The sequence below is a fragment of the Numenius arquata genome, chromosome 8 (genome assembly GCF_964106895.1).
Source record: "Numenius arquata chromosome 8, bNumArq3.hap1.1, whole genome shotgun sequence".
NCBI lineage: Eukaryota > Metazoa > Chordata > Aves > Charadriiformes > Scolopacidae > Numenius > Numenius arquata.
In genome coordinates, this window is record NC_133583.1 from 41,793,655 (window position 1) to 41,807,389 (window position 13,735).

Consider the following 13,735-nt stretch of genomic DNA (forward strand, 5'->3'; position numbering starts at 1 on the left):
GATACTCCATACAGATTCTAGTGCTGGTGATGTTAAATATATTTTTAGTAATAATATTGATTTGCTATGAACTGCATATAAAATACTTACTAATAGATATGTGAACCATTTTTGATTTTCTTGTTCACAGATTGCGTCTATGAGAAAGCATAAGATGGTTGAAAAGATTTGCATTATATATATTAAAAAATATTTTTATTTCTGATACATCAAAAGGATGCTACAGCTTTTATTTGGCATGTACTGATATACATGCTTTGTGCTACGATATCCTGTAAGACACACTGCTTTTTCTATTTTTCATCAACTCTATATAGCAGTTTTACTCTGTAACATTTTAAATTGGAGAAATAAAATTAAAGTAATGGTATACAAGCTATATAAAATTAAGTGGGTGAAAGGTAGTAGTCTTTGAGGCTATATTGCAGTATGGTAAGTGAAAAAATCTGTGCCCCACTAAAATGACAGGAGGAATTTAAGAGCAGGCGGAATATGATTTCCCATGAACTAACTCGGAGCAGGCTTCTCGCCATGGGGTGGTGCTCAGAGCACTACCTCGGACCTGACTACAAACCTCTGCCTGGCTGTGTTCCCACCATTCAGCGAGGGTTTAGGAAGAAATCCCACCAATCTACTTTTCTTCTGGTAGCCTCTGTTTGCATATGTCTGATCACAGACCATGCTAGCATGGTCCTGAATATGCTGAAGAGATGTCGCTCAGCAAGGACACTTTTAGTGCAGGAACCTCCCAGAAATGGAGGTTCTGAAGAGCTGGGTGGTGGATCGCAAGAACTCAGAAGGTGGACTGAAGAGAGACTGGTGCACACTCTCCTACATCACTGTCATAAATACTCAAATCACTGTCATTAGGTCATGCTTTTTTTTTATCAACATTATCCATTAAAATGGAGTTATGCTGATGAATAATAAAAGTTATAGGACAGAGAAGTGTAGAAGTTTCAGATGAATGGGGAAGACGACTACAGAAAACAGGAAGACAGCCAAGCAGATGCAAAGAGAGGAGGAGAGTTCCTGCACTCAAGGGGGATTCAGAAGTAGATGAGTATTATGGTCATGTAGAGAGCCAAAGAAGAAAAGAGAAAGATGAGTCATTGATGAATGGAATGATTTGGAGTCTATGTCCATATGATTCACTACCTCTTAAGTGTCCGAAAATAACCTTGTCTGTAAGTGCCATTATTCTGCACTAGGGTAGGAGGCTTTTGTGACTGAAGACTAACTTTCAGCTCAGAGCATTTCTTCCTTTCAATAAAAAGCACCTCTTTTACACCTCCTGTAGCTGCCAGCAGCAGTGTCATATCTATCTCTAGTCCTGTAGAGTGCCTATATTTAAAATTTACTTCCTCTGGTCATCTTAACTTACTGAAAGAGAAGTTATCCTAATTTCTGTGAGGCCTGCAGAAGGCTCACAGGACCCCCAGGTGACTGAAGAGGCAACAGCGATGATGTGGGAGTCTTTCCTTCTTTCTTCCAATATGAACTAGTGTTGACAATTTATGTGATAACTGAGTGTTTTGTTTCTTATGGTTCCTGTGCATTGCTAACAGGCTGGGCATTTCTCTTTGTGGTATTACATATCCAGGATCGTGATACCAGCTTCCTTGTATAGTTTGTGTTCACTGCCTTTTATACAGTTTCTGATGCCCTTTGTGTTCAGAGGCATTTCTTGAGGATTTTATCTGTTTCTCCTATGGTCCAAAATTATGTGTTCATAGTTGATTCTAATATAAGACTATTTTGTCTTCATTGTTACGTTGCACATATGTGACAGAGTTCTCAGTCTTGCGTGTGCTTCTTGACTTTGAATGAAAACAAATATTCCTCTAAGTATCATTTGTCTTTGATACTCATCAGATCCTTGTATCAACTGTTACTGTGTTTTGGTATTTAAACCTGGCAAGAAAATCTCCCCTTTGCTTTATAATCTTTTTCTGCTCTTCTATCCATTGTCTTCCTTTTCATTACGTTTCACAAAAGGGTGTAGGATTTTTGTTTGATTGTTAGTTTTGGTGGTTTGGGTTTTAAATATGTCCAAATCTCTGTTTAGGGTTGTCCTTGACCCTGTTTAAGTACAGCAAGGTCAAATGGGGTGAAGAAAGCCTAAATTTTGCAAGATTAGCCATAAATGGTAAAAGGATTGAACTTCAAGAGAAAAACTTGTGTGATGCTCTTCACTTCTGTCGTCAAAGGCAATGGACATTCAACTTTGGAATTACAGATTTATTTGGAAATTACAGATTTATGTCTTCCTTACATGTGGCTTTCTTATTCCACTATTTACTATCCTCAACTCAGCCTTTAGAGAGTGGTGCAAGAGGCTTGGAACAGGGAAGAGCCTTGACATCAGAACTGGGTCCTCTGTGCAAACTAGCCTCTAGTTTGTTGGGTGGAATCACCTCTACCATTCTCTTAAAATGAATTGACCAAAGCCTCAGGAACTGTATATGGAACATCATTAGGAGATCTGTGTAAAACTGTTATGTGGGTATCTGGACTATGTCTCTGATTAGTTTTAGAAACTTCTACAAATAGTAGAGCTGGAAGCCTTTTTTCAAAATGAATGTTTGTGTCCTGAAGAAACCCACGTTAAATGGATTAGGATTTAATCTGTTTGTAAACCTCTGCCAACAGTAACCATGGTAAAGGTTATTTGGCCTATTCTGTGATATATGAAAACTTGATAAATTATCAGCAGTGATCCATTGTGGAATATTACTCCAGATTATCTGTTTCACCCCTGGCCTTTCAGCATACATGTGATTGCACTTCAGGTAATATTATTGCCAGTTAGATAGACAATTGTTTGCTGCAATTTTAGGTAACGATATAACTAAATTGCCCTTCTTTGTTTAGAAGGAAAAATGTGTTGAGCTGGTCTAGATGTAGAAATGAGATGTCTGTTGGTCAGATATTTTAACTTTAAAATAAAATATTGCATAATATTTCAACAATTAAACAATGGAAGCTGTTTCTTGGAAATTAGTCTTTGCTATGGCTTCCTTTTCTCTTTTTCTTCTGTACACAAGAGTAGAGAACTGGTTCCTGGAATAATTTTTTCCTAAGGGAAAGATTTTGGTACAGAAATTTGTTACGTTTTTATTCATTCTTTTCCTCATTTGCTTTCTGTTCCTTTCTATGCATAGACATACCGCATGTTTTCTTGCATCTTTTTTCCCAACGGGTAGTATGTGTTCCAGAAATTTGAAACTTTCATTTGTCTATTCCATTTTTCTTTTTTATTACATTGAAAAAAAAAAAGTCACTAATTTTGAAGTGCCTTTTCCTTTTATTGTCTTCATATGTTTGTAATCTGTTGCTCTCTGTGTTGTGTGTTTTGGGTTTTTTTTGTTGTGATTTTTTTTATTATTAGTATCTGTGCTATTAGAGGTCGATGAAGTCAGTTTGTGTGTGTACATGCCACAGTTTTAGGTGCTTATTTTGCACTGTCAAAATTGATAGGTGCAAACCTGATAGCTGATACTACTGCATAAGTATTCTTTGCACGCGTTACTTTATGCCTGAAAGAGATTTACAAGCACACTCACCTTAAACAATAAATAACTTTAGTGTTGTAACATTTTAAAACAAGAAGTTAAAGATTTTAAGTTCACTGGGGATACATATGTATAATTTAACACTGTTCAGTAAGAGATGTAAATTTTGAGCTTAGATGTGTGGGAAACGAATTTCTGTCATTATATAGTCACAGGCATGTCTATAAAGCTATGCCAAATGATAATATTTGCATAAATATTTATATAAATATGCTATACTTGCATAACATTTGTAGGGGTTTTATATCTAACTTAATTTACCATTTGAGACTGAGTTGAACCAACAGCTAAGTGCTTCCAAAATGGAAAATATCATTCCTTTTCTTTGAGTTCCTCAAGTTGGGGTTTAGTGGTACAAAGACTATGGTGTTGCTTTTTATATGGAAATCAGTGTACATATGAAGCGAATATGGTGTCTTTTAAGATTCAACATAGCCTATATGTTTCTAAAGTAGATGCTATTCCATGAACAAATAGGGGGAAAACTGATAATAGGGTGTTTTCTGATAGTTGGAAGCATTTTTCCTGTATTTTTGCTGAGATATATACTCTGAGATTAGCATAGGTCTGGCTTTGTCTAATGTTTTTATGCAGTCCATAGTAGTATGACCACTTAAAAACACGGATGTTTCATTTTGTAAGGGTTTGTTGTTTTGTTGTTGTTTTTGTTTTGTTTTGTTTTTTTAAACAATGAGCATGTAGGCTCTTCATTTAAATGTGGTAGGAGCTAGCAGTTGAATTGCAGACGTTTAATCTAAATTTCTAGGTTTTTTACATTATTTTGAACTAAAACTGTGGTAATGGGGTAACCTTGTGAAATAAAAGGTGGGATTTCATAGGGTGGGAGTACAGTTACAGAAAAAGGAAATAAGTGTAATACTTAATGCTTCTTCATATGAGGACACGCATGTGGAATTGAAGCTCATGGTAATTGTCGGCATATTCCCTTAAGCACGGTATTTTGCCTGTGATTTTTGAAAGGATCAATCACTTGCAGCAATTTATGTAATAACTTTCTGGTGGGTGATTCTACTATTTTATTTACGCTTTTTTCCTGGTTCACCAGAATGCAATACCTTTGCTCCTTGGTACAGTAAGTGCACTCTGTAATATCTATTATGGTATGGTCAAAGGATAATTTATTGTCAGATAGAAAAATAGGTCAACACTAATGTCACTTGATGATCAACCCCCCAAGTTTAATAAAACACCTCACCAGCATGCATTCTGCACAGTGCTTGATGTTTTATTAGGACTACAGTACCTAGCTATAGCAGGAGTGTAATTACTGAGCTGTCAGGGTGATAAGTGGGATTAATGGCAGCCTGGTGCACTTTAGTCTGCAGAGTGCTCAGAGAATCAGAAGATGGTATTATTATAAGAGAAAGTCTGGACTGGCATATTCATGGCACCCTCCCCTCCTCCCCAAAGCTCACATTCAAGTTTGCGTTACCCACCCCCCAATAGCTGACATTTTCAACAGCTGTTATTTGTGAACCAGCTCAAAAATCAAAAGAGAAATAATTTGAGAAATACACTTGCTAGCCTCAATGGGTAATCCGTACACTGCTTATCCTGCTAGGTGCCATTCTAGTCAGTTTTGACATGAGATTGTTCTATATATAATCCACAGAAATGTATTTTATGTTAACTGCAATTCTCTTGGTCTTGGATACAGGACTGTTGCATTTTAAAGGAAACCACATTCAGGAAAGTGAAGAGCAAAAAGTCATACTGGAATTTTTGCCTTTTTAAAACACGTGATTTTCCTTACTGTGTCCTTCCATTATTTCCTTACTGCCTGCACAGGCAAAATGATCATCTGAGCTCTCATACTAGTGTATCTCCTTTTTTTCTGCCTTCTAGTACTAAAATTTTGCTGTCTTTCAATCTGCTTAGAGTGCTAAGAGCATGCTCTTGACTCGGTGCTTTGGCCACATCAGCCCTTTGAGGTCCCCACTGGCCTGCCTTTGCTTGTTAAGGCATTCGTAACATGTGCCTATCAGTGGGTCGTTCTGGGCAGTGGTGTATTTAACTGCCACAGCTAAACCTGCTGGCGCTCTTCTGCCAGAGCCCTCTGACATCCTGACTAGTTGAACTAGTAACCCACCATGGTGTTCAACCTGGATTTGGCTTTATCAGATTTCTCAGCTTTTGTAGCCTGAGAAACCCGTTTTCCTTTAAATATTTCCTCTGGGACGTTTTCCCTATGAACAGCTCTGTGAGAAAATCCAAACAGCCGCGACCACATGTGCCTTTAAATTTTGCTGGTGCCATGGTGTCTGCAATACCCAGCTAGATGATAATGAATATAAAGATGAAAGACTAATTAATCTTTTACTTAATTGGCTTTGCCTTCTCTCTTATTCCACCCTTAATTGAAAAAAAAAAAAAAAGAAAACAAAACCAATGCATGTGATCGACAAAGGCCATTATTTCACTCTAGGTCTTTCAAGCATTTCATTCCTTTTAATGTGCTCTTCATTTCTTTGTGCATATAGTCCATAGGCCTCTTGCAGCTTTTCTGTGTTTGAAAAGATTCTGTCCCAGTTCTACAGTGTTATTATTTATCACTAAGTAACAATAATTAGGGTGGACTTGTGGAACTCGTATAAGTAGTTGTGCTCAGATAATGCATAAAAAATAAATTTTATTTCACTTTCTGTAGATCGTTAAAACCACAATTTAAATAAATTCTGTATGTTAGTAAAACAATATTGAAAGAGCATCTGGAATAACTTAATGAATTCTGAGATAATTAGTAGTGTGAGATTTGACCTATGATAATTACTGATATGTAAAACCAAAAGTGTGTACAAATACTTTTGTGTTTAATGGAGAACCATTTTGCTGCTTCAGCTGATTTTTACCTTTCTTTGTTAGGTTTGCTTACTGGAAATTGCATAGGTTACCCTGCGGGCTTAATCCTTAGATGGGACTTGTGCAAGCAACCAGACCGGTACATCCTCATGGATAACTATGCAGGAACAGATGATAATCTTTGCAACTTAGTATATTTTAATATATAGTTAGGTTTTGTCGTTAAGGATGACAAGAAGAGGGTCCTAGGGATTTCAGTTGGATGTATGCATAAGACTCCTGAATTGTTTTCAGAGGTCACAGACATAGCACAGGAAAGTCATAGAAAAGTGACTTAAAATTTTGTTAGCCATTCTCATTCTTTGGCACATACAGTACAAAATAATTCTTTCCTCTGTGGAAATACTGTTGCTTTTGCTTTTGTATGTCTGATTGTCCAACATCCAGAGTTTAATCAGTGATACTTCCAGAACTTTGTTAATAAATTGTTTCACAAGCCAGATGTTTTTCAGATAGAAAAATTAAATGGTCAGAAGTTTAGCAATCTTGTATTCCAGGGAAAAAAATTACTTCTATGTAATTAGACATTGTTTCCTAATACTTAGACGTGTGTATTCCTTATGTTTGTAACTGCACCCTACTACCTTCCTTTGTAATGTGGAGTCAACAGAACGTAAACAATCAGAGCTGAATGCAAGTCAATAATGATCATGTAGTGCTTTGGGGTTATAAATAGAAATTTTATGAAAATGCTCTGTATTTGTGGAAATTCCTTTGTGGCTTATCTTCTACCATGTTAACTTGAAAACCTTATGCCATTGGCAGCATTTGTATTCCATGTCTCCTTGACACATTTTCTTTTGTTCCTCTAGATGCTTAAAGTGTGCAGATGCTCCTTGTCAGAAGAGTTGCCCAACTAATCTGGACATCAAGTCATTCATCACAAGTATTGCAAACAAGGTAAAATCAGGCTTGCAGTAGTACATGGAAGCAGACAACAGCAGTTACTTGTGGTTCTGTTAGTGAGATTGCATTTCAAGGTTTATCTTTGTAAAGTCTTAAAAAAAATAGTGTTTACAACAAATGCTTTAAAATTCAACAGTCATCTAATTTTTAATTATTTTTGCTGCTGTTCTGTGCCTGTATAGATAGTGCAAATCTATTTCTTCATGTCAGTTTTTCTATAAAGTTTTTGGTTTTGATGGTTTTAAAATACAATGATATTCAAAAAACTGAGCATTACAATATAACTTAGCTGCTACCCAGAGGTATTATAGTTACAAACCTTTTCTTTCATTAAAGATTTTTTTTTTTCTTTTTAAGAGGTGATTATACTTTAAATTTGCTTTGGGCAGAAATTTGGCTTGAAGGTGGTCATCTCAAGAAATGTTTTCTTGTAGTTTATAGCAAGAGGCTCTGGTTAACGCAAATGTAGTCATTCACTTAGACTATTAATAAAATAGTACAGGAATGAATTGAACCCCCTCTTTGTACCTTTTCCTTTCTTAGTAGGCTATTATCTAAAATCATAATGAAATCTTAAGAACATTATTCTGATTTGTGGTTTACAAATGACTTCTAACAGTCAGAAATAGAAATAAATAAAGATGACTGCAAAGTTGATACGACAAGATTAATTAGGCTGTCTGGGATAGCCTAAAGATGACTGGATATTGATTGCCCCATACCTTTTAAAACTTATTTCCCATCTGTGGAATCATTAGCTGCCATGTGATTTATTTGTCTGTATGAGCCCAACTAGGCTCATAATCTACTGGGGGTGCTACAAAGATTTTCTGGCCACATTTTATGCTCTAACATGTCTCACTGTTAGATGCAGCTGAAAGGGCCAACACAGGTAAAGCTGGAGTGAGGTGGGCAACAGCAGCGCTGCCCTGTGCGAGTTAACAGCCCTGTTGCCTTTACTACACTGTGTGTTGTACGGAGAAGACACTGGTAGATTCTGCATCTGAACAAGAAACATTAGGATAAGAGGAGATATTAAGATACATATATCAATGATAACATAACTATGTGTTGATGTGATTTACAGTTATTGGCATTATGCTCAGCATCTGCATATAGACAGTTTTCTTATATAATCTGTACCCTGTCAGTGCAGCATTTATTTTCATGGATGCAGGCATCTGTTTGCAACCATAGTATAGTATGCAGTATATTGCTACTTATTACCTCTTCCAGACATTGTGAAGCAGGTAAACACAAGAGAGAAGGTACAAGGCAGTAACAAAACTGCTAGTCTCCATCTCATCCCTGTGAATGCAGTTTATTTAGGAAACCTAAAGTTAATTTTATGAAAGTATTTTACCAGGATGGTCTTTTCTTATGAAGGATTAGTTATGCTACTGCTTTGCGTATGATAGTGTGTTGTTGAAGAAAGAAAAAGGGCCTGATTATTAAAACATAGAAGCTGGAAATAAGGAACCAGGGAGGTTGGACTGAAGACTGCAACAGAAGATGTCAGAAGAAGTAGTAACACCAGCAGCATCCTGGAACGAAAAATTTGGTGGTTCTTTTAGACTGTGATAGCCTCAGAAATACAATGCCCCTTTGTGACTTGGCAGAAAGAGTGCGTCATTTTAACAGCTGATTCATTCTGAATTCTGTGAATCCATTACAGAGCAGAGAAAATCAAGGTAGGGTGACTGCGGAGCTTTGAGGCTTGTATTTTGGCAAAGGTGTACTGGAATAATATTAGGAAACTGCCTCAAAGGTGTGAAGTCTTTTCCCTGCTGAAGCCAATGGGTAGACTCCTACAGGTTTTAATAGCACCACATTTATCTCTCAGATGGTCAGTGGGGTGGATCAACCCTAAAGAGTTTGGGGTGTTTGACGGTCACTCTTAAATCATGTTGGAAGCTGCAGATGCTTGGTAAGACTCTGGTTTTGCCCTGAGCAGGTGACCTGATCACATGCTATTTTATCAGGAAATCCTGCTCTAGAAAAGAATTGCACTATACTACTCTCAGGAGATTTAACATACTTTATGGAAAAACCTAGGTATCTTAGATTACTGAAATGTACTTATAGCTTTTATTTTTGGATCCCATCTGTATCTATCAATAGCTTCTGTATCCACTCTGAAACTAGTTTTTATAAAAGGTATACAGCCATTTTGGTAACTGATTTTACCTCATGTTGATTCCTGATAATTGAATAGAAAGCAGGAAATATTCACACATAGGAAGTTTTAAAAAGTCAGGTAGTCGGTTTCTGCTAGCCACGATGTTAGGATGGGAAATTGTATGCCTAAAATCAGTGCTGCATCTGTGAAATCCAGTTCCAATTGTGTTTACATGAGCTTTACCAAAACAAAACAAACAAACAAACCCAAAAAGCTAGAAGTAAGAAAAACCTACAACCAGATATGCTTAGTAAGTAGCTGAAGTCATGGGCTAAGAAACAAGGCTAGGAAGTCCTGCATATTTGTGGCCTCCATGTCAATGGCTGTTCCTCCTGTAATTCATGTACCAAGCAAATTTTCACAGAAATAAACAGTGCATAGAGGGAATCCAACCTTGACTTGATGTCTGTGGTCTGCTGGGCTGGATTTTCCTTTTGATGAATTCCTTTCTGGTGCCTTTGCTAGAAAATATTTCTATTATTATAAATTCTGTTCTTCAGGAAAAGTAACAGTAAATTTTTCTGGTTTCCTTTATTAATAGGATTTTTTTCTAGGTATAGGTATGTACTACTACTTTTATACTACCACACTTTGAAACTCCTTGCTTTTCACCAAGCAAGCAATACAATAAGGTGGAAGTTGAGAGAAGGGTACTGAAAGTTGAAATGATTCACCTGAAGTCATGATCCTGGCGGAGTCTGTGAGAGTCCTATACCGTGGCTGCTTCTGCAGTGTCCTCTCCCCTCTTTCATTCTCCTGCTGGGGTGATTGGGGTACCTACACTACACGATTTTAGAGCAGACAGAAAACAAGAACAATAGCTTTTGAAAATCACACTAAAACTTCTGACATAATTTTGAAACTTTTTAGTGGAACCAGTAAGTAATTTTTCACTTTGTAATTAATTTTTCTAAACTTTTATTGACATAATCATTTGGATATCATTCAGCAATCTGCTTGCTGAACATTTTTTTTATTATTGTCATAAAAGTATTTACCTCACATGATCAAGGATATTTTACATGCTGTTGAAAATACTTTTCAAAATTATAAATATTTTTTGCTGTTTTCACCTTGTATGGAAACTTTCTTTTTCAATCCAAAAGCTTATAAACATGTGTCTGGCAGCTTCTAGACAAAATAAATAGGTGAAGCGAGGAACATTCAGGTATTTGAGGTCAATAAATCCAGGAAAACGGGGTATCTTTCTAGGCTTATTGAAGTTCCTCTCCAGTTTCTGAATCTTTCTTCATCACTCACTTGAGAAGCTCCTTTCAGTAGGTTACCCTTCTACTTGTTTAGAGGAGGTTCAGTTCAATAAATTCCTTGTCCTCATCCCTACGTAGCAGTAAGCAGTATTACATGCAGGTATTTATTTAAAAATGATTCATTATTAACATAGAGTATTTAGACAGCAGCGTATTGAAAAAGAATTACTTTGTCAGGTATTTAAGAGCTCTATTGTATGTAGTTTGTTTTGGTGGAAAACTGCTATAGCAATCATAAAAGGTCAGGGATTCTTGTTGTCTTAAGCCTGAGGCTTTTTAGATATTTACAGGCCATGTACAATGTAGCTGTTCTGCCTGTTCTGCCATTAGACCTGAGCTCAGGAGTAGAAGGGGGACTGGGGAGGAGGGGTTGTTTCTGGGTTGAGAGGGTAATTGAATTGCCAGACTCAATGAGCCTTGAGCCTCTTTGAGAAAAAAGATGTCACTTATGCTGTATTGTGTTAGCTGCTGTGACTCGGTAGAGTTTAGGCCACAACTTCCATTCTCTTTTTCCATACAAACTGGATTATAACTCCACTTTATAAAGGTACAATCTATTCTATTGTGTCTTCCCAGTCGGTGTTTCTCAGTTCATACAGACCGCTAGCAATTGTGCCTCCCATAGACCAGACTTCACCATGCACACATTACTACTTTGTTTCTAAACATCAGAAGATGGCAAACAAGTATTCTGACTTCCAGCTGTCCTCTCTTTAAATACAGCCTTCACATTGCAAAGTGTATATTCTTTGTTTTATAATGCACAGGTGCCATATTAGTTACTTCTTTCTTTAAAAAGAAAAACCACTAAGAAAAAAAAAAGGTGTTCAGCTGCTGCAGGAGGAAGCTTTGTCCCCGTACCCCTGAATGAGTAACAGGAGTGATTTTTAGGATTTTACGTCCTCCTTTCCCCATGTCTGACATGTCAAAGCAAGAAGGAGTTGGTAAAATGGAGCTCCAGCATCTGTCATCCTTTAGGGCTGGTAGAAGCAAATATTGTACAGCAGCGGAAAATCCTACAGCTTCCCAGAAGAAACTCTCAGCCTGAACGCTTGCAGCGTGTCCAGCTTTCCTCCTGTTAAGCAGAAGTGTGTGCCAGAGGAAGCTGCCTCTTAAAAAGCAACAGCTGCTCACATGCTATACCTTTGCAATGTTCAGTGAAACGGTCTTGGAGCTTTTTGTTATCAGACACCTTTATGGTTGAGTAGTCACATTCAAAAACAACTGTTGGTGCAGTTTAGGCGTGGGGATATTAAGTTGTGTTACATGGTGCAGGAGTAAGGAATGAATGACTCAGCCTTTATAGTCTGAATCTATAATGAAGAATTGGGGGTCCAGAAGTATCTTTTGCGTTATCAGTACTCAAAAACTACACTTTGTCACTACAACCCTTTATCTCAAGTCTTGCAGTATTAAATGATTGCTGACATTGATTCAACAGTTTTCTCCTTGCTCAGAAAGACTGTCTTCTCGCATATCCCTTAGTAATAAACTGGTCTGAGCTGACATGTCAACCTTTTTCTAAGAGACTTTATAGATGGATGTAAGCCTTCTGGTGGCCAGAATTTGGAAAAAAAAAAAAAAAAAATCCAACCCAAAACAAACCAGAAAAACCACCAGAAAACAAACACAAGAGCCCTCAAACCCCCAGACAAGCAAAACCATGCTGCCCTCTGTATAAAAGGTTGTCCCTTGACTGTGCAGAATATTGGCATGGAAATGGGGGAGAGAGAATTGAATGCCAGGAACAGTACAGTGGAAGTTGTGGAACACAAGAGTAAGTTTTAGTATTTCAGAGAAATGTTTAGGTTTAAATGAAACCAAGGGAAATGTGTGGGGGTTTTTCAAGAAAGAAATTTGTTTTTTCAAGGGAGAAATGGGAGAGGGAACAAACTGGAAGACAGAGATGGATACGTAGGGATAAGGGTGAATCTGAAGCTTGGGAGATTGGGGGACTAAAGCAAACAGTGTTTGTGGTAATATACTGGAAATGAGAAAAAAGAAAATGTGGGTAGACAGTGGAAGGCAGGAGACAAAGAGCTGCAGGATCATTAAGAGAAAATGAGATGAAGAGAAGATTGTAAAGGAGAAAGGGTGGTGAGAAGCATAGGATTATGACAGGTGAGAGAAACAGAATGATGGTTTTTCTGTGCCAGAGGAACTGTGAGTAAATTAACAAAGAACATCTATATGCCATTGCAAAGACTGTAGAAAATCATGAGTCACAGTTCATATGTAAAATACAGTAAGTGGGATACTGTTAATACAATGAAGGATTGTGGAAGTCAGAAAGCTGCTAGATGATTGGTAATAATTATATACAGATATGCATCACAATTAATCTTTAAGTACTACTTTGAGGCCTCAGGTTTTTGAAAGTGCTGTTTTATTCAGCTTTCTCTGTTAATCTTTGTATATTTCAGGTCACTAAATACAAAAAAAAACATTTAAAAGAAAAAGTAGTAATGGTGTTAAATTGATGCACTTGAAACAGTGACTTTTCTTGAGATGTCTGTTTGTACTTAGTGTAATGGAATGGCTGACAGCTGGTTTCAGTTGCCATAGTGTAATTATGTAGAATAGACTTTTGCGATGACACTATGTCAATTAAGGAATCTCTCACATTCTAGACTACAAAGGACAAAATGACAGTACAAGATATTTCTTCCGTTCTTTTTCATAAAAAGATAGTGACACTGTGTGAAATTACAGTCCTGTTATGATGACACAAGTCAAATGATGTGAAAGATTTCTGGATTGATTAAAAATCATCAGCATTATAATATAGAATATGTATGATTTGATAAGTTGCTGTTATGTTTTGTTCATTTTTCTTCAGAAGATATTTGGGGGGGCTGACAGACTGGGGGCGTTTCTTGTTATATTTGAACTGGTGTGTGTCAATGTGAAAAATGCTACTTATATAA

The 13,735-nt window shown here is 36.9% G+C and overlaps 1 protein-coding gene across 1 annotated transcript in view; it reads left to right on the top strand.

The window, feature by feature from the left end:
• The window catches only part of DPYD (dihydropyrimidine dehydrogenase), a 366,613-nt gene that overhangs the window by 91,394 nt on the left and 261,484 nt on the right, over positions 1-13,735 (top strand). Inside the window, 1 exon segment of the mRNA XM_074151782.1 lies at positions 7,268-7,355. Within this exon segment, the coding sequence (XP_074007883.1) occupies positions 7,268-7,355 (88 nt within the window).